Consider the following 25,386-nt stretch of genomic DNA (forward strand, 5'->3'; position numbering starts at 1 on the left):
CTGTTCGGAATATCACTCCTGGCCAGCAGGAGGAAGCAAAGAGCACCACAGCAAAGCTGTTAAGTATCACTTCCCTTCCCACAAACCCCAGTCATTCGACCGAAGGGAAATAGAAAAAAAGGAATAATACAAAGGTGTAAAGGTGCCCGACGTTTAGTAAAAAATAACTGTCTTAATAAAAAGGGTGGGGTCGTGGACTCACCATATCCGGAAATAAATAAATTTATCAGGTAAGCATACATTTTGTTTTCTTTCCTAAGATATGGTGAGTCCACTACGTCATCAATTACTAGTGGGAACCAATACCCAAGCTAGAGGACACAGATGACTAGGGAGGGAAAAGACAGGTGGACCTAAATAGAAGGCACCACCGCTTGAAGAACCTTCTCCCAAAAGAAGCCTCAGCCAAGGCAAAAAGTATCAAATTTGTAAAACGTATGCAAAGAAGACCAAGTTTCAGCCTTGCAAATCTGTTCCACAGAAGCTTCATTGTTGAAGACCCAAGAAGAGGAAAACAGCCCTCGTGGAATGAGCTGAAAATCTCAAAGGTGGCTGCTGACCACAGTCTCATAAACAAAACAAATTATACTTCTCAACCATAAAGAAAGAAGTATCAGTCGCTTTCTGAACCTTACATCTTCCTGAGAAACAAACAAACAGGGCAGAGGACTGGCGAAAATCCTTAGTTGCCTGAAAGTAGAATATTAGAACACGCACAACATCCAGGTTGTGCAACAAACGTTTCTTATGAGAAGGATTAGGACATAGGAAGAAAAATCCAACTTAATAGAAGAACCACCTTATCAGGATGAAAGATAAGATAAGGCAAATCACACTGCAAAGCCGAGAGTTCCGAAACGCTCCAAGCAGAAGAGATAGCAATAACTTAAAATTTATGAAATGCAAAGGCTCAAACGGAGACAGGTGCAAAACTTTAAAAACAAGGATAAGGCTCCAAAGAGGAGCAACAGACTTAAACACAGGCCTGATTCTGACCAGGACCTGACAAAAGAATTGAACATCTGGCACATCCGCCAGACGGTTGTGTAACCAAACAGATAATGCAGAAATCTGACCTTTAAGAGTACTGACGGACAATCCCTTCTCCAGACCTACGTGGAGAAAAGACAAAATCCTAGGAATACGAACCCTACTCCAAGAGTAGCCCCTGGACTCAAACCAATAAAGATATTTACACCATACTTTGTGGTAAATCTTTCTAGTAACAGGCTTGCGAGTCAGAAACATGGTCTCAATGACCGACTCAGAAAAGCCACTCTTAGACAGAACTAAGTGTTCAACTTCCAATCAGTCAGCTTCAGGGAAACAAGATTTGGATGAAGGAATGGACCTTGAGTTATAAGGTCCTTCCACAGAGGCAACCTTCAAGAGGGAAGAGATAAACTCCTCACTAGGTCCGCATACCAGATCCTGCAAGGCCATGCAGGGGTTATGAGAATTACCGATGCTTTCTCCTGCTTTATACGAGCAATAACTCGTGGAAGGAGAGCAAACAGACTGAAATGCCAAGGAAGCGCCAGAGCATCTATCAGAGCAGCCTGTGGATCTCTTGACCTTGAACCGTACCTTGGAAGCTTGGCGTTCTGCCGAGACACCATCGGATCCAACTCCGGCATCACCCGTTTGAGGGTTAACCAGGAGAACACCTCCAGATATAGAGCCCACTCCCCAGGATGAAATGTCTGTCTGCTCAAGAAGTGGGCTTTCCAGTTGTCCACTCCTGGAATGTGGATTTCAGATAGACAGCAATTGTGAGCTTCCGCCCACAGAACAATCTGAGCCACCTCCTTCATGGCTAAGGAACTCAGAGTTCCTCCCTGGTGGTTGAAGTAAGCCACTGAGGTGATATTGTCTGACTGGAACCCAATAAACCAGACAAGGACAACTGAGGCCAAGCCATCAGAGAATTGTAAATCGCTCTCAACTCCAAGATGTGTATGGGGAGAGCAGACTCCTCCTGAGTCCATAGTCCCTGCGCCTTTAACAAGTCCCAGACTGTCCACAGCCCAGCAGGCTGGTGTCTGTGGTCACAATCACCTAGGAAGGTCTCCGGAAGCATATATTCCTAAGCCAGCCAAATGCTCCTAAGAAAACCACCCCGGGAGAGAATCCCATGTCGACAGACTAGATCTATCCACCAAGACAGATCCACATGATCCCCGTTCCACTAATTGAGCATGCATAAGAGCAAAAGTCTCAGAAGTAATCGAGCAAAGGGATGAAGTCCAATGAAGACACCATCAGACCAAAAACCTCCATACATAGAGCCACTGAAGGCCACAGAGGAAGGCAAGAAGAAAGAATCTCTGAGCTTCTGAACCTCTGTCAGAAATATTTTCAGAGATAGGAAAACTAATAAGGTCCCTAAGAAAACTACCCCAGTAGCTGGAACTAGGGAACTCTTTTTCAGATTCACTTTCCATCTGAGAGGACGTAGACTTGTTGAAAGGATGGCGCCTGAACTAATATGTCGTCCAGAAAGGCATCCAAAACCTAAGTACTTTCAAGAGAGTCTCTAGAAGCTATGAGAAAACTCTGGGAGCCGTGGTAAGACCAAGGACAGAACCACAAACCAAAAATGATTGTCAATAAAGGTAAATCTCAGGAACTTGAATATACTTGCCCTTCAGGTCTATGGTGGTCAGGAACTGACCCTTTTGGACCAAGGAAGAATGGAACAAATGGTTTTCATCTTGAAGGACGTTACCCTGAGAAAACTGTTGAGACACTGCCTATCTGGGACATATCATTATCCTTCCTGAGGACAACAGAGAAATTCAGCCCCCCACTTGGTCTGATCCCGGATCAGGGGCAAACCAACATGCTGAGTTAGACTCAGCTATAGTTTTCTGCTCTTAGGTCTATTTGTCTTGTGGTAGAAAAGACCATGTTCCACCTGTAATATCAGAAATATTCCTGTCAGATAAGGAAGCACCAGAAGTTTGGACTCAGAGGAAAGATCTGCTGATCAAGAATATAGCCACAAAATAGCAGGCTAGCTTAAGAGCCTTAACTCTGACCAGGATCCCCTCCAAGGAGTCTCTATCAGAAATGAATCAGACAAGACGACGCACCAAAGGATGCCGCACTTGACACAGTGGCAATACAAACTTCAAATAAGCCTCCAACTTGTCCATTGGTCCTTAAAAGAGCAACTATCCTCTATAGGGATCGTAGATGTCTAAGCCAGAGTATAAAATGGCCCCCTTCTACCCCCACTGTGCACCATAAATCAATAATGGAGTCAGCAACAGGAAAACATGACATGAGACAGGGTAAAGGTATCCCTGGCTTCTCCTATTCCTGAGAAATAATTTCTGTTGAACAGGCTGGAACAGGAAACACTTCCACAGAGGAAGGAACATCGTATTAACTATTAAGTTTAATAGATTTCTTAGGGTTGACAACGATAGGCATATCTGAGTCGTCCAAGATAGCCAAAACCTCCTTTAAAAATACACAGAGGTGTTCAAGCTTAAATCTGAAGGACACTACTTCAGTATCAGATGAAGGCATTATACTGTCCAAATCTGAGATTTCACCCTCAGAGGCTACAGACGTATCCTACTCATCAGACCTATGAGGAAGAACAATCTGAGTAGCAGCAGGTGGAACAGAAACCTTACCTTCCTCTTGCGATTTCCCTTTAGTATAGGAAAAGCAGAAAATGTCAGAGATACTGCTGAAGATACCTGGGCAGAAATTTCTACCGGCAAATAAACTCCTCCAGGAGATTGAGAGGAACCGCAGGGCACTGCATGTGACACCATGAAGGCTTGGGACACTTAAGGAGAAATCTTTGGCACTGCCTCAACAGCATCATTCTGAGAGACATGAAGCTCAGAAAAAAATAAAAAGGAATTTTCCTTTAAATTTAAAAGTTCTCATTTCAATCGGAGAAACCAAACTCTAGAATGCAAGGATGAGCAGATGTATGTCCATAGGAGCAGAGTTCAAGCTCTGTGAACAGAACTCACAGAAACAAGCACACAAAAAAAAAAAAACACCTAAAAAATTGTGCTGTCACTTCTAAATCATATAAAATTGCATTAGGACATTAACAGCAGTAAAACATAGGAACAAACCCCTGTTCCAAAATAAGTTGTACTGTCACTTTAAGGACTTTCCTCACTTTAAGAGACCATAAGAGATTAAACCAGATCTCCCAAACCGCTTAAAGTACACTTGTTACTTAGCCACTTAGACTACTTAGTACACTTTAAAATAAAAACACTGCTCTGATCTCGGATACGAAGGCGGGGTCACGTGACCAGATTCAGTAACCGACTGAAAATGGTGCCGCTTCATTCCTGAAGCGAAGAAGGAAGGCGGAGACAACATGGCGCCTGTTAATCTCATAGGCGTGCAAACAGAAAAACAGAGCGCTAGATTACAGTTACAACTGCTTAAATTAACTGTTGACACCGCTCCAACTAGAAACGGAAGAGATTAGAGGGAGAGACAAAATTAGCCAGAGGAGAGAACGGTGCTTTTAACAAAGTGTGCGCTCCCAGCCAATACTTCAGATACAGATAAATGCCTCTCCTTGTAGTTGTAAATTGCTCTCCCGCAATATCACCCCTTGCAGGGACCGATAAAGATCAGAGTCGCAAGTCTTAATAAATGTAAAAAGAAATCTGGCACCACGTGATCAAATTTTACATCAAAACAAATACACTTATAAGAATAAAAGGTCTATTATATAGTGCCTAATAAAATTGAGCCCCACACAACTGGTTAACCTCTTCATCACCAATGAAGGAGAAGCAGTCTCTCTCACCTATGCCACATTAAGTGCCTACACGCTACCAAAGAAATATCCCAACTAGGATATATAATGTCCCAATTAATGTTTGCAGAATCCTTTAAAGTGCACAGTCTCCAATACTTAGAAGACAAAAGGCACTTACCAGCATCTGGCCATCCGGCAGGAGGACACTCCTCACAGAGACCTGTAAAAAAAAAAAAAAAAAAAAAAAAAAAAAAAGAAGTACAGAGTAAACCTACTCTGGCTTTCTATACCATAGGCAGCAAATAAGTTAGGAAAACGCAGCAAGGCCCACCTTACAAGTTCCTAACTGCTTTAAAGCCACCACTGCCCTACTGAAGAGACTAACGTGGATTACGGCTAGACCCAAAAATATTGCTTGTAGCAAAAGAAATCCAATTTTCTTCAGACACCAGAACTTCACCTCCTCCATGCACCAAGGCAAAGAGAATGACTGGTGTTTGTGGGAAGGGAAGTGATACTTAACAGCCTTGCTATGGTGCTCTTTGCCTCCTCCTGCTGGCCAGGAGTGATATTCCCAACAGTAACTGAGGATGTCGTGGACTCACCATATCTTAGGAAAGAAATTACATTTTTATTTATAGTGAGAGAGAAAAAAAAAATCTACCTTCTGAAACCTAGTGACTATGTCACTGGCCATTGTGCTAACTAAGGCAGTTATGTCATCCATAAACCGTTCAGGAAATCGATGTTTCCGAGGGGAATCCAGCTTATCTGAAAAGTATAAATGATGAACCATACTTTTTACCTATAAGAAAAACAAAAGAAATGGAAAGTTATATGAAATAATTCAACGGTTTAGTTCATAATGGAAAAAATACATTTGCCTTCATTAATATCTTAGTTGTTCAATACATATTATTTGTTGGAATGCAAGATACTTAGTCAGACCAGTGAGAGCATTTGTGTATAACACTAGGATTACATGGACAGTTAGTGTTAAACATTTGTAACCATAATTGTACAGTATGTGCACAATTAGTTAACTCAATAAATCTGACCTTTTAAAAATAATGTTTTCTATATTTTATGTCATCAACAAGTTCTTTATTTACAGATAAAAATCCTTCCTGGCAGGCGCAGTATTTTTTTAACCGCATCACAGGGTTATTCTAATTACAACCTGCTCGATTGTGCAGTTCAGGTAAATGTAGTTCACTTTACAGCTAAATACAGCAGCCAACAGCTTTATCCAGCACTCTACATTTATCTAAATGGTGCAAGCAGGTTGTGATTAGAGAACAACCCTTAGACGTGCTTATTTATTTATTTTTTTAAAATATGCTACACCAGCCAGGAGGGGTTTTCATCTATAAATGGAGGACTCTTCTGTGAATACAGAAAACATTTTTAAAAGGTGAAAGGCTCATTATTTTAATCAATTGTGTCCATACTGCACAATTCTGGATAAAAACATAAAATTATGCTTAACTGATAATTTCATTTTCTTCTGAAGGGAAGAGTCCGCAGCTGCATTCATTACTTTTGGGAATACAGAACCTGGCCACAAGGAGGAGGCAAAGACACCCCAGCCAAAGGCTTAAATACCTCCCCCACTTCCCTCATCCCCCAGTCATTCTGCCGAGGGAACAAGGAACGGTAGGAAAAACATTCATGGTGAAAAAAGGTGCTAAAAGAACAAAAAAATGTTTACAGCCGCCTCATAGATAAAAACACAGGCGGAAGCTGTGGACTCTTCCCTTCAGAAGAAAATGAAATTATCAGGTAAGCATAATTTATGTTTTTCTTATTAAAAGGGAAGAGTCCACAGCTGCATTCATTACTTTTGGGAAAAGAATACCCAAGCTAGAGGACACTGAATGCAAACAACGGGTGGGTACAAAAGGAGGCTCTTCGTAAAGCACCACAGCCTGAAACACTCAACACCCTAAATATAGACGACACGGGTGAAAACCCGAAGCCCAGTTAACTGCACATTAGGTATACCGCCGGTAAAGCCGAACTAAACCACTCAGTCCCATAGTCCGTCAAGCCCAAACAACCTCCAAGGAGTCAGCCCTGCGGATCACGACTCACATGAAGGTACTCGGCCAAGACAGGGACCGCTATATGCCCCCAAAAAGGAAAACAAATTCTCATGAAAATCCAAAGGATCATTCCACTCTGCAGAACATAGAACAACCCATGGTTGCAATACAATAGCAATGCCCAGGGAGGCGAACTCCCTAAAAACACAAGGACCGAAGAAAAAGAGATCCATACACAGGGAAACATGACCCACGGTCAACCCTACATAGAGTAACCAACCCCCAATCTTCTCTCTAGGATAATGGTCCCAGCCCAAGGCTAGAAAGGAAGGGTCAACGTAGGAACAAAGCCCCCCGGTTAGACCGCTGACCGTTACTACAAACAGTATGCTACCATGTGCAGGATAGACATAGTGCTCGGGTACGAAACCCCCCACACTGCTGTCTTCTCTAATAACAAGGAACACTTCCCAAAGGAAGGAGGCCCTCAGACCCTCAGAATCCATATATCAGAATCGAACATATAGCATGAGCCCCATAGGGATCAAACCCTCAGCCTCCCACCGCAGTAACAGAGGAACCAGTCACTACATCGCAATTCCCCTTCCAGGATTCTGGAATGGAAGAAGGGAAAAAACATAATTTATGTAAGAACTTACCTGATAAATTCATTTCTTTCATATTAGCAAGAGTCCATGAGCTAGTGACGTATGGGATATACATTCCTACCAGGAGGGGCAAAGTTTCCCAAACCTCAAAATGCCTATAAATACACCCCTCACCACACCCACAATTCAGTTTAACGAATAGCCAAGAAGTGGGGTGATAAGAAAAAAAGTGCGAAAGCATATAAAATAAGGAATTGGAATAATTGTGCTTTATACAAAATCATAACCACCACAAAAAAAGGGCGGGCCTCATGGACTCTTGCTAATATGAAAGAAATGAATTTATCAGGTAAGTTCTTACATAAATTATGTTTTCTTTCATGTAATTAGCAAGAGTCCATGAGCTAGTGACGTATGAGATAATGACTACCCAAGAAGTGGATCTTTCCACACAAGAGTCACTAGAGAGGGAGGGATAAAATAAAGACAGCCAATTCCTGCTGAAAAATCCACACCCAAAATAAAGTTTAACGAAAAACATAAGCAGAAGATTCAAACTGAAACCGCTGCCTGAAGTACTTTTCTACCAAAGACTGCTTCAGAAGAAGAAAATACATCAAAATGGTAGAATTTAGTAAAAGTATGCAAAGAGGACCAAGTAGCTGCTTTGCAGATCTGGTCAACCGAAGCTTCATTCCTAAACGCCCAGGAAGTAGAAACTGACCTAGTAGAATGAGCTGTAATTCTCTGAGGCGGAGTCTTACCCGACTCAACATAGGCAAGATGAATTAAAGATTTCAACCAAGATGCCAAAGAAATAGCAGAAGCTTTCTGGCCTTTTCTAGAACCGGAAAAGATAACAAATAGACTAGAAGTCTTACGAAAAGATTTCGTAGCTTCAACATAATATTTCAAAGCTCTAACAACATCTAAAGAATGCAACGATTTCTCCTTAGAATTCTTAGGATTAGGACATAATGAAGGAACCAAAATTTCTCTACTAATGTTGTTGGAATTCACAACTTTAGGTAAAAATTCAAAAGAAGTTCGCAACACCGCCTTATCCTGATGAAAAATCAGAAAAGGAGACTCACAAGAAAGAGCAGATAATTCAGAAACTCTTCTGGCAGAAGAGATGGCCAAAAGGAACAAAACTTTCCAAGAAAGTAATTTAATGTCCAATGAATGCATAGGTTCAAACGGAGGAGCTTGAAGAGCTCCCAGAACCAAATTCAAACTCCAAGGAGGAGAAATTGACTTAATGACAGGTTTTATACGAACCAAAGCTTGTACAAAACAATGAATATCAGGAAGAATAGCAATCTTTCTGTGAAAAAGAACAGAAAGAGCAGAGATTTGTCCTTTCAAAGAACTTGCGGACAAACCCTTATCTAAACCATCCTGAAGGAACTGTAAAATTCTCGGTATTCTAAAAGAATGCCAGGAAAAATGATGAGAAAGACACCAAGAAATATAAGTCTTCCAGACTCTATAATATATCTCTCGAGATACAGATTTACGAGCCTGTAACATAGTATTAATCTTTGACCAAGAATCAAGCGTTCAATCTCCATACCTTTAAATTTAAGGATTTCAGATCCTGATGGAAAAAAGGACCTTGTGACAGAAGGTCTGGTCTTAACGGAAGAGTCCACGGTTGGCAAGAGGCCATCCGGACAAGATCCGCATACCAAAACCTGTGAGGCCATGCCGGAGCTACCAGGAGAACAAACGAGCATTCCTTCAGAATCTTGGAGATTACTCTTGGAAGAAGAACTAGAGGCGGAAAGATATAGGCAGGATGATACTTCCAGGGAAGTGATAATGCATCCACTGCCTCCGCCTGAGGATCCCGGGATCTGGACAGATACCTGGGAAGTTTCTTGTTTAGATGGGACGCCATCAGATCTATTTCTGGAAGTTCCCACATTTGAACAATCTGAAGAAATACCTCTGGGTGAAGAGACCATTCGCCCGGATGCAACGTTTGGCGACTGAGATAATCCGCTTCCCAATTGTCTACACCTGGAATATGAACCGCAGAGATTAGACAGGAGCTGGATTCCGCCCAAACCAAAATTCGAGATACTTCTTTCATAGCCAGAGGACTGTGAGTCCCTCCTTGATGATTGATGTATGCCACAGTTGTGACATTGTCTGTCTGAAAACAAATGAACGATTCTCTCTTCAGAAGAGGCCAAAACTGAAGAGCTCTGAAAATTGCACGGAGTTCCAAAATATTGATCGGTAATCTCACCTCCTGAGATTCCCAAACTCCTTGTGCCGTCAGAGATCCCCACACAGCTCCCCAACCTGTGAGACTTGCATCTGTTGAAATTACAGTCCAGGTCGGAAGCACAAAAGAAGCCCCCTGAATTAAACGATGGTGATCTGTCCACCATGTTAGAGAGTGTCGAACAATCGGTTTTAAAGATATTAATTGAAATATCTTCGTGTAATCCTTGCACCATTGCTTCAGCATACAGAGCTGAAGAGGTCGCATGTGAAAACGAGCAAAGGGGATCGCGTCCGATGCAGCAGTCATAAGACCTAGAATTTCCATGCATAAGGCTACCGAAGGGAATGATTGTGACTGAAGGTTTCGACAAGCTGTAATCAATTTTAAACGTCTCTTGTCTGTTAAAGACAGAGTCATGGACACTGAATCCATCTGGAAACCCAGAAAGGTTACCTTTGTCTGAGGAATCAAAGAACTTTTTGGTAAATTGATCCTCCAACCATGATCTTGAAGAAACAACACAAGTCGATTCGTATGAGATTCTACTAAATGTAAAGACTGAGCAAGTACCAAGATATCGTCCAAATAAGGAAATACCACAATACCCTGTTCTCTGATTACAGACAGCAGGGCACCGAGAACCTTTGTAAAAATTCTTGGAGCTGTAGCTAGGCCAAACGGCAGAGCCACAAACTGGTAATGCTTGTCTAGGAAAGAGAATCTCAGAAACTGATAGTGATCTGGATGAATCGGAATATGCAGATATGCATCCTGTAAATCTATTGTGGACATATAATTCCCTTGCTGAACAAAAGGTAAGATAGTCCTTACAGTTACCATCTTGAATGTTGGTATCCTTACATAACGATTCAATATTTTTAGATCCAGAACTGGTCTGAAGGAATTCTCCTTCTTTGGTACAATGAAGAGATTTGAATAAAACCCCATCCCCTGTTCCGAAACTGGAACTGGCATAATTACTCCAGTCAACTCTAGATCTGAAACACATTTCAGAAATGCTTGAGCTTTTACTGGATTTCCTGGGACACGGGAAAGAAAAAATCTCTTTGCAGGAGGTCTCAACTTGAAACAAATTCTGTACCCTTCTGAAACAATGCTCTGAATCCAAAGATTGTGAACAGAATTGACCCAAATTTCTTTGAAAAAACGTAACCTGCCCCCTACCAGCTGAGCTGGAATGAGGGCCGCACCTTCATGTGGACTTAGAAGCAGGCTTTGCCTTTCTAGCTGGCTTGGATTTATTCCAGACTGGAGATGGTCTCCAAACTGAAACTGCTCCTGAGGATGAAGGATCAGGCTTTTGTTCTTTGTTGAAACGAAAGGAACGAAAACGATTATTAGCCCTGTTTTTACCTTTAGATTTTTTATCCTGTGGTAAAAAAGTTCCTTTCCCACCAGTAACAGTTGAAATAATGGAATCCAACTGAGAACCAAATAATTTGTTACCCTGGAAAGAAATGGAAAGTAAAGTTGATTTAGAAGCCATATCAGCATTCCAAGTTTTAAGCCATAAAGCTCTTCTAGCTAAAATAGCTAGAGACATAAACCTGACATCAACTCTGATAATATCAAAAATGGCATCACAGATAAAATTATTAGCATGTTGAAGAAGAATAATAATATCATGAGAATCACGATGTGTTACTTGTTGCGCTAAAGTTTCCAACCAAAAAGTTGAAGCTGCAGCAACATCAGCCAAAGATATAGCAGGTCTAAGGAGATTACCTGAACACAGATAAGCTTTTCTTAGAAAGGACTCCATTTTCCTATCTAGAGGATCCTTAAAAGAAGTACCATCTGACGTAGGAATAGTAGTACGTTTAGCAAGGGTAGAAATAGCCCCATCATCTTTAGGGATCTTGTCCCAACATTCTAATCTGTCAGGCGGCACAGGATATAATTGCTTAAAACGTTTAGAAGGAGTAAATGAATTACCCAAATTATCCCATTCTTTGGAAATTACTGCAGAAATAGCATCAGGGACAGGAAAAACTTCTGGAATAACTACAGGAGTTTTAAAAACCTTATTTAAACGTTTAGATTTAGTATCAAGAGGACCAGAATCCTCTATTTCTAAAGCAATTAGGACTTCTTTAAGTAAAGAACGAATAAATTCCATTTTAAATAAATATGAAGATTTATCAGCATCAACCTCTGAGACAGAATCCTCTGAACCAGAGGAATCATCAGAATCAGAATGATGATGTTCAGTTAAAAATTCATCTGTAGGGAGAGAAGTTTTAAAAGATTTTTTATGTTTACTAGAAGGAGAAATAACAGACATAGCCTTCTTTATGGATTCAGAAACAAAATCTCTTATATTATCAGGAACATTCTGCACCTTAGATGTTGAAGGAACTGCAACAGGCAATGGTACTTTACTAAAGGAAATATTATCTGCTTTAACAAGTTTGTCATGACAATCAATACAAACAACAGCTGGAGGAATAGCTACCAAAAGTTTACAGCAGATACACTTAGCTTTGGTAGATTCAGCACTTGACAGCGATTTTCCTGTAGTATCTTCTGACTCAGATGCAACGTGAGACATCTTGCAATATGTAAGAGAAAAAACAACATATATATAAAGCAAAATTGATCAAATTCCTTAAATGACAGTTTCAGGAATGGGAAAAAATGCCAAGAACAAGCTTCTAGCAACCAGAAGCAATAAAAAATTAGACTTAAATAATGTGGAGACAAGAGTGACGCCCATATTTTTTCGCGCCAAATAAGACGCCCACATTATTTGGCGCCTAAATGCTTTTTGGCGCCAAAAATGACGCAACATCCGGAACGCCGACATTTTTGGCGCAAAATAACGTCAAAAAGTGACGCAACTTCCGGCGACACGTATGACGCCGGAAACGGAAATAGAATTTTTGCGCCAAAAAAGTCCGCGCCAAGAATGACGCAATAAAATGAAGCATTTTCAGCCCCCGCGAGCCTAACAGCCCACAGGGAAAAAGTCAAATTTTAAGGTAAGAAAAAATGTTAAATTAAAATGCATTATCCCAAATATGAAACTGACTGTCTGAAAAATAAGGAAAGTTGAACATTCTGAGTCAAGGCAAATAAATGTTTGAATACATATATTTAGAACTTTATAAACAAAGTGCCCAACCATAGCTAGGAGTGTCACAAAAAAATAAGACTTACTTACCCCAGGACACTCATCTACATATAGTAGATAGCCAAACCAGTACTGAAACGAGAATCAGTAGAGGTAATGGTATATATAAGAGTATATCGTCGATCTGAAAAGGGAGGTAAGAGATGAATCTCTACGACCGATAACAGAGAACCTATGAAATAGACCCCTTAGAAGGAGATCACTGCATTCAAATAGGCAATACTCCTCACATCCCTCTGACATTCACTGCACGCTGAGAGGAAAACCGGGCCCCAACTTGCTGCGGAGCGCATATCAACGTAGAATCTAGCACAAACTTACTTCACCACCTCCATCGGAGGCAAAGTTTGTAAAAACTGAATTGTGGGTGTGGTGAGGGGTGTATTTATAGGCATTTTGAGGTTTGGGAAACTTTGCCCCTCCTGGTAGGAATGTATATCCCATACGTCACTAGCTCATGGACTCTTGCTAATTACATGAAAGAAAAATCTCTTAGCAGGAGGCCTTAACTTGAAGCCAATTCTGTACCTTTCTGAAACAATGTTTCTGAAACCAGAGATTAAGAACGGAATTGATCCAAATTTCTTTGAAGAAAACGTAATCTGCCCCATACCAGCTGAGCTGGAATAAGGGCCGCACCTTCATAGGTACTTAGGAGCTGGCTATAGGTTTCTATAAGGCTCGGATATATTCCAAACTGGAAATAGTTTCCAAACTGATACCGCTCCTGGGGATGAAGGATCAGGCTTTTGTTCCTTGTTGTGAGGAAAGGAACGAAAATGATTATTTACCCTGGAAAGAAAGGGAAAGCAAGGTTGACTTAGAAGACATATCAGCATTCCAAGTTTAATCCATAAAGCTTTTCTAGCTAAAATAGCTAGAGACATATACCTGACATCAACTCTAATGATATCAAAAGATGGTATCACCAATAAAATTATTAGCATGTTATAGAATAATAATAATGCTATAAAATTATGATCTGTTACTTGTTGCGCTAAAGCTTCTAACCAAAAAGTTGAAGCTGCAGCAACATCCGCTTAAAATATAGCAGGTCTAAGAAGATTACCTGAACATAAGTAAGCTTTTCTTAGAAAGGATTGAATTTTCCTATCTAAAGGATCCTTAAATGAAGTACTATCTGCCGTAGGAATAGTAGTACATTAGCAGGAGTAGAGACAGCCCCATAACCTTAGGGATTTTTGTTCCGAAAAACTCTAATCTGTCAGATGGCACAGGATATAATTTGCTTAAACGTCTAGAAGGAGTAAATAAATTACCCAAATTATTCCATTCCCTGGAAATTACTTCAGAAATAGCATCAGGGAGATAAAACACTTCTGGAATAACTACAGGAGATTTAAAAAACCTTATTTAAATGTTTACATTTAGTATCAAGAGGACCAGAATCCTCTATTTCTAATGCAAATAACACTTCTTTAAGTAAAGAACGAATAAATTCCATCTTGAACAAATACAAAGATTTATCAGCATCAACCTCTGAGACAGAAACCTCTGAACCAGAAGAACCATTATCAGTATCAGAATGATGATGTTCATTTAAAAATTCATCTGAAAAAAGAGAAGTTTTAAAAGACTTTTATGTATACTAGAAGGAGAAATAATAGACATAGCCTTCTTAATGGATTTAAAAAATAAAATCTCTTATGTTATCAGGAACACTCTGAAAATTAGATGTTGACGGAACAGCAACAGGTAATGTAACAGTACTAAAGGAAATTTTATCTGCATTAATAAGTTTGACATGACATGCAAAACAAACAACAGCTGGAGAAACAGATACCAAAAGTTTATAGCAGATACACTTAGCTTGGTAGCTCCAGCACTGTGCAGTGATTTTCCTGAAGTATCTTCTGACTCAGTTGCAACGTGGAACATCTTGCAATATGTAAAAGAAAAAAACAACATATAAAGCAAAATTGATCAAATTCCTTAAATGACAGTTTCAGGAATGGGAAAAAAATGCCAGTGAACAAGCTTCTAGCAACCAGAAGCAATAAATAATAAGACTTAAATAATGTGGAGACAAAAATGACGCCCATATTTTTTAGCGCCAAAAAAGACGCCCACATTATTTGGCGCCTAAATGCTTTTGGCGCCAAAAATGACGCCACATCCGGAACGCCGACATTTTTGACGCAAAAAACGTCAAAAAAATGACGCAACTTCCGGCGACACGTATGAAGCCGGAAACAGAAAAAAAAATTTGCGCCAAAAAAGTCTGCGCCAAGAATTACGCAATAAAAAGAAGCATTTTCTGCCCCCGCGAGCCTAACAGCCCACAGGGAAAAAGTCAAATTTTTTAAGGTAAGAAAAAATGATTGAAACAAATGCATTTATCCCAAATATGAAACTGACTGTCTGAAAAATAAGGAATGTTGAACATTCTGAGTCAAGGCAAATAAATGTTTGAATACATATATTTAGAACTTTATAAACAAAGTGCCCAACCATAGCTTAGAGTGTCACAGAAAATAAGATTTACTTACCCCAGGACACTCATCTACATGTTTGTAGAAAGCCAAACCAGTACTGAAACGAGAATCAGCAGAGGTAATGGTATATATATAAGAGTATATCGTCGATCTGAAAAGGGAGGTAAGAGATGAATCTCTACGACCGATAACAGAGAACCTATGAAATAGACCCCGTAGAAAGAGATCACTGCATTCAAATAGGCAATACTCTCCTCACATCCCTCTGACATTCACTGCACGCTGAGAGGAAAACCGGGCTCCAACTTGCTGCGGAGCGCATATCAACGTAGAATCTAGCACAAACTTACTTCACCACCTCCATAGGAGGCAAAGTTTGTAAAACTGAATTGTGGGTGTGGTGAGGGGTGTATTTATAGGCATTTTAAGGTTTGGGAAACTTTGCCCCTCCTGGTAGGAATGTATATCCCATACGTCACTAGCTCATGGACTCTTGCTAATTACATGAAAGAAAACCCTTACAAGGCAAGACACCAGGACCCATAGGCTGCTCTAAATACTAAGGTAACTCAGAAACCGGAGAACCCTACCCCCGCTCTAGAAGAGAAGGGAATACACAGAAAAACTACCCTACCATAGAGGCGAGACCCCTCGGCCATATCGCCCACCCAGGTGAAGATACCTAGAGTCTACAGGAACAGCGTCAATGCACCAGAAGACCAGTAGGGAACCATCAGAGGGACCTAAAGCCTAAGCCAGAAAAACAAGGCATCTCTCACAGAGCCCCAGCCTCTACAGAGAGAGACTCACGGGACCACAAACATCTAGTGTGAGGTCGAACCGTCCACACCCATCCAAGGAGAGACACTGACCTAGGTCAGGGTCCTCGAAAAAGGAATCAATCGAAGATCCAACTTCCAGAAGAACCCTAAGCTGCCTCCTACAAAGAGGAGTGCACCCCTAAAGTCCATAGATTTGGCGATCTAGCAATAGCCTCAAACCCAAGAGTCACAAAGGACTTCCTTAACAGTCTAACATTCAGCACCAAGGGCACTTGGTTAGCAAGAAATCTCGTAGGCAAGCGTTAATACGTGCTACACACACAGGCAGGGAAGCAACCAACACCCGAAGGCAAAGGAGAATGTACCCTGCTCGCCATCCCAGAGAACCGAACTTGAGGCACCGCCCACAAAGCCCCCAACAGAGCATCAAGGATAAATGGTCAACTACCTGACCCCAGTAGGGCGGCCCTCCGTAACCGACCTTGCCCCTGACTGACAAGCCCCAAGGCTAGAGTTGCAACGAGGACAGAAATACACTCTAACGTCGAGACCATGGTCCGACCAAGGGTAATGAAAGAGACAACAGCCAGAGATCCTTGAAGGATCTGTCTTCCAAAAACTTCTTTAAGCAGGCAAAAACTGGAGCTTCGCAGCTCCTCACAGAAGGCAGGGAACCCCTGCACATCAATTCCTTAGAGTAACACCACTCTGAGCAGAGAAAAAATATGCCCGCGCATCAAGACCAGGTTATCCACCCAAGGCGGGAAGGAAGGAAACTCCGCCACCGCTATAAAATGCTTAATAGGTAAGTGAGCGTCCGGAAGTGTGAGTGAAAATGCAAATTATTAATCACTCGGCACACCAGACCATATAGGTCACACACATCTCCCACTCCAAGAATGGAATAACGGTTCTGAGTCCCTGGGGACCTGAAGAACCATGATGATGTCTGCAAAAATAGATCCGTATCCCAGATGAGAAGCCCGAACAACCAACCTAGATTGGCACTCATAACCCTCCGTTCCGAGGGGTATTATTTAAACAACAGGCCTCATACTTCGGTAGGATTCGAGCCCGAAGTCCATAGAATAAGCCAAGAGAGATTCAGAATCCAGAAGGATTAATCAGCACCACTAGGGTGACATGAACCCTGGTAACAGCTGTAACAGTATCCGACCAGTACCTGCCTGGTATAAGGACACTCTAGAACTGCCCAAGGTCCAAGAAAATTTGTCCCGAAGGATCGATAAATGTACTAAAAAACATAATTCTATTATTCAACAAGTGCGCACTTCTGAGGAAGTGCCCACACAACCTAAATCGCAAGTATCGGATCCAGAGAAGAACGTTCATAAAAATTAAAATCTAACAGACATAAGCTTAAGAAAAAACAAAACAGAATTTATGTTTACCTGATAAATTACTTTCTCCAACGGTGTGTCCGGTCCACGGCGTCATCCTTACTTGTGGGATATTCTCCTCCCCAACAGGAAATGGCAAAGAGCCCAGCAAAGCTGGTCACATGATCCCTCCTAGGCTCCGCCTACCCCAGTCATTCGACCGACGTTAAGGAGGAATATTTGCATAGGAGAAACCATATGATACCGTGGTGACTGTAGTTAAAGAAAATAAATTATCAGACCTGATTAAAAAAACCAGGGCGGGCCGTGGACCGGACACACCGTTGGAGAAAGTAATTTATCAGGTAAACATAAATTCTGTTTTCTCCAACATAGGTGTGTCCGGTCCACGGCGTCATCCTTACTTGTGGGAACCAATACCAAAGCTTTAGGACACGGATGAAGGGAGGGAGCAAATCAGGTCACCTAAATGGAAGGCACCACGGCTTGCAAAACCTTTCTCCCAAAAATAGCCTCAGAAGAAGCAAAAGTATCAAACTTGTAAAATTTGGTAAAAGTGTGCAGTGAAGACCAAGTCGCTGCCCTACATATCTGATCAACAGAAGCCTCGTTCTTGAAGGCCCATGTGGAAGCCACAGCCCTAGTGGAATGAGCTGTGATTCTTTCGGGAGGCTGCCGTCCGGCAGTCTCGTAAGCCAATCTGATGATGCTTTTAATCCAAAAAGAGAGAGAGGTAGAAGTTGCTTTTTGACCTCTCCTTTTACCAGAATAAACAACAAACAAGGAAGATGTTTGTCTAAAATCCTTTGTAGCATCTAAATAGAATTTTAGAGCGCGAACAACATCCAAATTGTGCAACAAACGTTCCTTCTTTGAAACTGGTTTCGGACACAGAGAAGGTACGATAATCTCCTGGTTAATGTTTTTGTTAGAAACAACTTTTGGAAGAAAACCAGGTTTAGTACGTAAAACCACCTTATCTGCATGGAACACCAGACAAGGAGGAGAACACTGCAGAGCAGATAATTCTGAAACTCTTCTAGCAGAAGAGATTGCAACTAAAAACAAAACTTTCCAAGATAATAACTTAATATCAACGGAATGTAAGGGTTCAAACGGAACCCCCTGAAGAACTGAAAGAACTAAATTGAGACTCCAAGGAGGAGTCAAAGGTTTGTAAACAGGCTTAATTCTAACCAGAGCCTGAACAAAGGCTTGAACATCTGGCACAGCTGCCAGCTTTTTGTGAAGTAACACAGACAAGGCAGAAATCTGTCCCTTCAGGGAACTTGCAGATAATCCTTTTTCCAATCCTTCTTGAAGGAAGGATAGAATCTTAGGAATCTTAACCTTGTCCCAAGGGAATCCTTTAGATTCACACCAACAGATATATTTTTTCCAAATTTTGTGGTAAATTTTTCTAGTTACAGGCTTTCTGGCCTGAACAAGAGTATTGATAACAGAATCTGAGAACCCTCGCTTCGATAAGATCAAGCGTTCAATCTCCAAGCAGTCAGCTGGAGTGAAACCAGGTTCGGATGTTCGAACGGACCCTGAACAAGAAGGTCTCGTCTCAAAGGTAGCTTCCAAGGTGGAGCCGATGACATATTCACCAGATCTGCATACCAAGTCCTGCGTGGCCACGCAGGAGCTATCAAGATCACCGACGCCCTCTCCTGATTGATCCTGGCTACCAGCCTGTGGATGAGAGGAAACGGCGGGAACACATAAGCTAGTTTGAAGGTCCAAGGTGCTACTAGTGCATCCACTAGAGCCGCCTTGGGATCCCTGGATCTGGACCCGTAGCAAGGAACTTTGAAGTTCTGACGAGAGGCCATCAGATCCATGTCTGGAATGCCCCACAGCTGAGTGACTTGGGCAAAGATTTCCGGATGGAGTTCCCACTCCCCCGGATGCAATGTCTGACGACTCAGAAAATCCGCTTCCCAATTTTCCACTCCTGGGATGTGGATAGCGGACAGGTGGCAGGAGTGAGACTCCGCCCATAGAATGATTTTGGTCACTTCTTCCATCGCTAGAGAACTCCTTGTTCCCCCCTGATGGTTGATGTACGCAACAGTTGTCATGTTGTCTGATTGAAACCGTATGAACTTGGCCCTCGCTAGCTGAGGCCAAGCCTTGAGAGTATTGAATATCGCTCTCAGTTCCAGAATATTTATCGGTAGAAGAGATTCTTCCCGAGACCAAAGACCCTGAGCTTTCAGGGCTCCCCAGACCGCGCCCCAGCCCATCAGACTGGCGTCGGTCGTGACAATGACCCACTCTGGTCTGCGGAATGTCATCCCTTGTGACAGGTTGTCCAGGGACAGCCACCAACGGAGTGAGTCTCTGGTCCTCTGATTTACTTGTATCTTCGGAGACAAGTCTGTATAATCCCCATTCCACTGACTGAGCATGCACAGTTGTAATGGTCTTAGATGAATGCGCGCAAAAGGAACTATGTCCATTGCCGCTACCATCAACCCGATCACTTCCATGCACTGAGCTATGGAAGGAAGAGGAACGGAATGAAGTATCCGACAAGAGTCTAGAAGCTTTGTCTTTCTGGCCTCTGTCAGAAATATCCTCATTTCTAAGGAGTCTATTATTGTTCCCAAGAAGGGAACCCTTGTTGACGGAGATAGAGAACTCTTTTCCACGTTCACTTTCCATCCGTGAGATCTGAGAAAGGCCAGGACGATGTCCGTGTGAGCCTTTGCTTGAGGAAGGGACGACGCTTGAATCAGAATGTCGTCCAAGTAAGGTACTACAGCAATGCCCCTTGGTCTTAGCACAGCTAGAAGGGACCCTAGTACCTTTGTGAAAATCCTTGGAGCAGTGGCTAATCCGAAAGGAAGCGCCACGAACTGGTAATGCTTGTCCAGGAATGCGAACCTTAGGAACCGATGATGTTCCTTGTGGATAGGAATATGTAGATACGCATCCTTTAAATCCACCGTGGTCATGAATTGACCTTCCTGGATGGAAGGAAGAATAGTTCGAATGGTTTCCATCTTGAACGATGGAACCTTGAGAAACTTGTTTAAGATCTTGAGATCTAAGATTGGTCTGAACGTTCCCTCTTTTTTGGGAACTATGAACAGATTGGAGTAGAACCCCATCCCTTGTTCTCTTAATGGAACAGGATGAATCACTCCCATTTTTAACAGGTCTTCTACACAATGTAAGAATGCCTGTCTTTTTATGTGGTCTAAAGACAACTGAGACCTGTGGAACCTCCCCCTTGGAGGAAGTCCCTTGAATTCCAGAAGATAACCTTGGGAGACTATTTCTAGCGCCCAAGGATCCAGAACATCTCTTGCCCAAGCCTGAGCGAAGAGAGAGAGTCTGCCCCCCACCAGATCCGGTCCCGGATCGGGGGCCAACATTTCATGCAGTCTTGGTAGCAGTGGCAGGTTTCTTGGCCTGCTTTCCCTTGTTCCAGCCTTGCATTGGTCTCCAAGCTGGCTTGGCTTGAGAAGTATTACCCTCTTGCTTAGAGGACGTAGCACCTCGGGCTGGTCCGTTTCTACGAAAGGGACGAAAATTAGGTTTATTTTTTTCCTTGAAAGGCCGATCCTGAGGAAGGGCGTGGCCCTTACCCCCAGTGATATCAGAGATAATCTCTTTCAAGTCAGGGCCAAACAGCGTTTTCCCCTTGAAAGGAATGTTAAGTAGCTTGTTCTTGGAAGACGCATCAGCCGACCAAGATTTCAACCAAAGCGCTCTGCGCGCCACAATAGCAAACCCAGAATTCTTAGCCGCTAACCTAGCCAACTGCAAAGTGGCGTCTAGGGTGAAAGAATTAGCCAATTTGAGAGCATTGATTCTGTCCATAATCTCCTCATAAGGAGGAGAATCACTATCGACCGCCTTTATCAGCTCATCGAACCAGAAACATGCGGCTGTAGCGACAGGGACAATGCATGCAATTGGTTGTAGAAGGTAACCCTGCTGAACAAACATCTTTTTAAGCAAACCTTCTAATTTTTTATCCATAGGATCTTTGAAAGCACAACTATCCTCTATGGGTATAGTGGTGCGTTTGTTTAAAGTGGAAACCGCCCCCTCGACCTTGGGGACTGTCTGCCATAAGTCCTTTCTAGGGTCGACCAAAGGAAACAATTTTTTAAAAATGGGGGGAGGGACGAAAGGAATACCGGGCCTTTCCCATTCTTTATTAACAATGTCCGCCACCCGCTTGGGTATAGGAAAAGCTTCTGGGAGCCCCGGCACCTCTAGGAACTTGTCCATTTTACATAGTTTCTCTGGGATGACCAACTTGTCACAATCATCCAGAATGGATAATACCTCCTTAAGCAGAATGCGGAGATGTTCCAACTTAAATTTAAATGCAATCACATCAGGTTCAGCCTGTTGAGAAATGTTCCCTGAATCAGTAATTTCTCCCTCAGACAAAACTTCCCTGGCCCCATCAGACTGGGTTAGGGGCCCTTCAGAGATATTAGTATCAGCGTTGCCATGCTCTTCAGTATCTAAAACAGAGCAGCCGCGCTTACGCTGACAAGTGTTCATTTGGGCTAAAATGTTTTTGACAGAATTATCCATTACAGCCGTTAATTGTTGCATAGTAAGGAGTATTGGCGCGCTAGATGTACTAGGGGCCTCCTGAGTGGGCAAGACTCGTGTAGACGAAGGAGGGAATGATGCAGTACCATGCTTACTCCCCTCACTTGAGGAATCATCTTGGGCATCATTGTCATTATCACATAAATCACATTTATTTAAATGAATAGGAATTCTGGCTTCCCCACATTCAGAACACAGTCTATCTGGTAGTTCAGACATGTTAAACAGGCATAAACTTGATAACAAAGTACAAAAACGTTTTAAAATAAAACCGTTACTGTCACTTTAAATTTTAAACTGAACACACTTTATTACTGCAATTGCGAAAAAACATGAAGGAATTGTGCAAAATTCACCAAATTTTCACCACAGTGTCTTAAAGCATTAAAAGTATTGCACACCAAATTTGGAAGCTTTAACCCTTAAAATAACGGAACCGGAGCCGTTTTAAACTTTAACCCCTTTACAGTCCCTGGTATCTGCTTTGCTGAGACCCAACCAAGCCCAAAGGGGAATACGATACCAAATGACGCCTTCAGAAAGTCTTTTCTAAGTGTCAGAGCTCCTCTCACATGCGACTGCATGCCATGCCTCTCAAAAATAAGTGCGCCACACCGGCGCGAAAATGAGGCTCTGCTTATGCTTTGGGAAAGCCCCTAAGGTATAAGGTGTCTAATACAGTGCCTGCCGATATTATTATATCAAAATACCCAGATAAAATGATTCCTCAAGGCTAAATATGTGTTAATAATGAATCGATTTAGCCCAAAAAAAGTCTACTGTCTTAATAAGCCCTTGTGAAGCCCTTATTTACGATCGTAATAAACATGGCTTACCGGATCCCATAGGGAAAATGACAGCTTCCAGCATTACATCGTCTTGTTAGAATGTGTCATACCTCAAGCAGCAAGAGACTGCATACTGTTCCCCCAACTGAAGTTAATTGCTCTCAACAGTCCTGTGTGGAACAGCCATGGATTTTAGTTACGGTTGCTAAAATCATTTTCCTCATACAAACAGAAATCTTCATCTCTTTTCTGTTTCTGAGTAAATAGTACATACCAGCACTATTTCAAAATAACAAACTCTTGATTGAATAATAAAAACTACAGTTAAACACTAAAAAACTCTAAGCCATCTCCGTGGAGATGTTGCCTGTACAACGGCAAAGAGAATGACTGGGGTAGGCGGAGCCTAGGAGGGATCATGTGACCAGCTTTGCTGGGCTCTTTGCCATTTCCTGTTGGGGAGGAGAATATCCCACAAGTAAGGATGACGCCGTGGACCGGACACACCTATGTTGGAGAAATTAAACACATCCATCCGGATCAAAAAATAAAATGAAGGCAGCATCCATCGGGTGAACGCCCAAGGTGAATGAGGACAACAACGGAACCAGCTGATTAAAAACCCCATTCACCCAAGCTCAGAACTGGAACCGAAAACCATACAGAAAAAGAAAAAAACGGCAAGGTTAAGGAGAATGGCTTCATCCACAAACATCATATCCATTTTGCCATCCAGCTTCTATGGCCTCGGATCCCTCGGCCCGCTAGGACTGGGATCCTTTAACATTGCCAAAATATGTCTTAAAACAACACTAAGGCGAGCTAGCCTGTAACGGAAGGCAAAATCATCCCTCGCCAGATCAACTGAAGACCCTGGCCCGAGATAGGGGCCCTTGAAGCCTCAGGGGCCAACGCTTCCCCAGAAGTCCGAACTGAATCGGGTGATCCCACTCTCGACGGACCCTGGTTAACGGAGCACGGACAGTATTTTAGAAATACTTCACTTGGGAGAAATGATTCAGCGCCATAGAAATGGCAATGCAGAACCGTGCCGTAACCTCTGGAGGAAACAAGCCACCCTCCGGAGGAGTAAAGGCCATAGGGACACCTGCTTGCATAGCCGGGAAATGGACTGGGACACTCGCTTCACTGGTCATGGAAACCTTGGAGGCGGATGGCTCAACGCACTAAGCTCCCTGCTTCAGGAGAAGAGAGTACTCTAGAATGGCAATCGGAACATAACTGATGGGCATTGATTACCGGAGCCATTTCATATTCATCACAAGACACAACCTCTGTATCGGAGGCATCCGTGTTGCGCATATCATAATCTTGGGATTACAAAAATGACAAAAAACTAACTGGCACCCTTTAACACCATCAATGGCTGGGGCACTCACAACCTCCTGTAAACCAGACAACCCACGAGCAAGACTCTCTCGGTCGCACACAATCAGCATACAGAAGAGAGAAACAATGTAACCGCACCCGTCACAAAGGTGAAACGTGCCAGTTACGAAAAGGGCACACAATATATAAAGATCGCATCATTAAAAGAAGGCCGGTATGTTTTCCGAAAAGGCCGTGAGCCTAAAGTATAGCTAAACATTTGCAGATAGCTTCATATAACAAACATGATTAAAGGTCCCCCCCTGTTCAATAACCCCCCTCAGGAGATATTAACCCATGATTCCTTATTAAGATAAAAGGAGTTCCACTGGGACCCTACCTTGTTTCGTTAACATTACATTCACATATCGAAATAAAATGAAACGATTTTACCGGAATCTACGCCGTAGAACAGGAACACGGCCTTCAAGTTTGACAGATAGTAGCCTCGCTTCTGACATGGACTTGAGTGAAGAAAGGTAGGCAGCGAAACTCGTCAACGCTGATTAACAAGGAGCTGTTAATATGAGTCGCGATGGGTTCGCAGGAAAACTCTCCCTGCATCTCCGGACTCATCCATGCTCTCACTGAGAGGCTGACAGGATTACTTAAAACTCCAGTCCCATTGTGAAGAGTACTACCCTCCATAAGAGACTCTCGAACTTCTGACACTTTTCCTCCAACCTCCTGTGACGAAAGGCGGCAAAGAATGACTGGGGGGATGAGGGAAGTTGTGTCTTTGTCTCCTCCTGGTGGCTAGGTTCTGTATTCCCAAAAGTAATGAATGCAGCTGTGGACTCTTCCCTTTTAAGAAAAAAAACTTTCAAACCTGTACTCAGGGCTCCCCAACAGGCCAGATTTTCAGGATTACCTTAGGTGAGAGCAAGTAAAATAACTAGGTTTACTAATATCTGCTGATTATTTCACCTGTGCTCTAGTTCAGAAACCAGTGCTTTAATTTCATACATTTTCTTAACTGGCACAAAACGTTAAAAATTATAAGGATTTACAAATTCTAACTTAACTTTCTTATTTATAAAATATTACAATATAGCAGCCTAATAATAATGCACTTACCATCAATTCAAAGAAAAACCAAGCTTGCTGAAGAGCAGCCTCTCGCACCGTTCCACTGCAAACAACCCACTGCAGAGCTAGTTCTTCATGGAAAAGCTACACAAAGAAATAATAGTTTATACCTCATACAACCAGATCATGTTT

General features: G+C 42.3%; 1 protein-coding gene across 14 annotated transcripts in view; it reads right to left on the minus strand.

Annotated features, from left to right (window-relative positions):
- DOCK7 (dedicator of cytokinesis 7) overlaps window positions 1-25,386 on the minus strand; it is a 695,569-nt gene that overhangs the window by 293,584 nt on the left and 376,599 nt on the right. For all 14 annotated transcript variants that reach the window (XM_053693655.1, XM_053693653.1, XM_053693652.1 and 11 more), the window contains 2 exons: window positions 25,243-25,338; window positions 5,418-5,558 (listed from right to left, as the gene is read on the minus strand). In XM_053693655.1, the coding sequence (XP_053549630.1) occupies window positions 5,418-5,558; window positions 25,243-25,338 (237 nt within the window). The remainder of the gene's footprint in view (window positions 1-5,417; window positions 5,559-25,242; window positions 25,339-25,386) is intronic.

The sequence above is a fragment of the Bombina bombina genome, chromosome 10 (assembly GCF_027579735.1).
Source record: "Bombina bombina isolate aBomBom1 chromosome 10, aBomBom1.pri, whole genome shotgun sequence".
Classification (NCBI taxonomy): domain Eukaryota; kingdom Metazoa; phylum Chordata; class Amphibia; order Anura; family Bombinatoridae; genus Bombina; species Bombina bombina.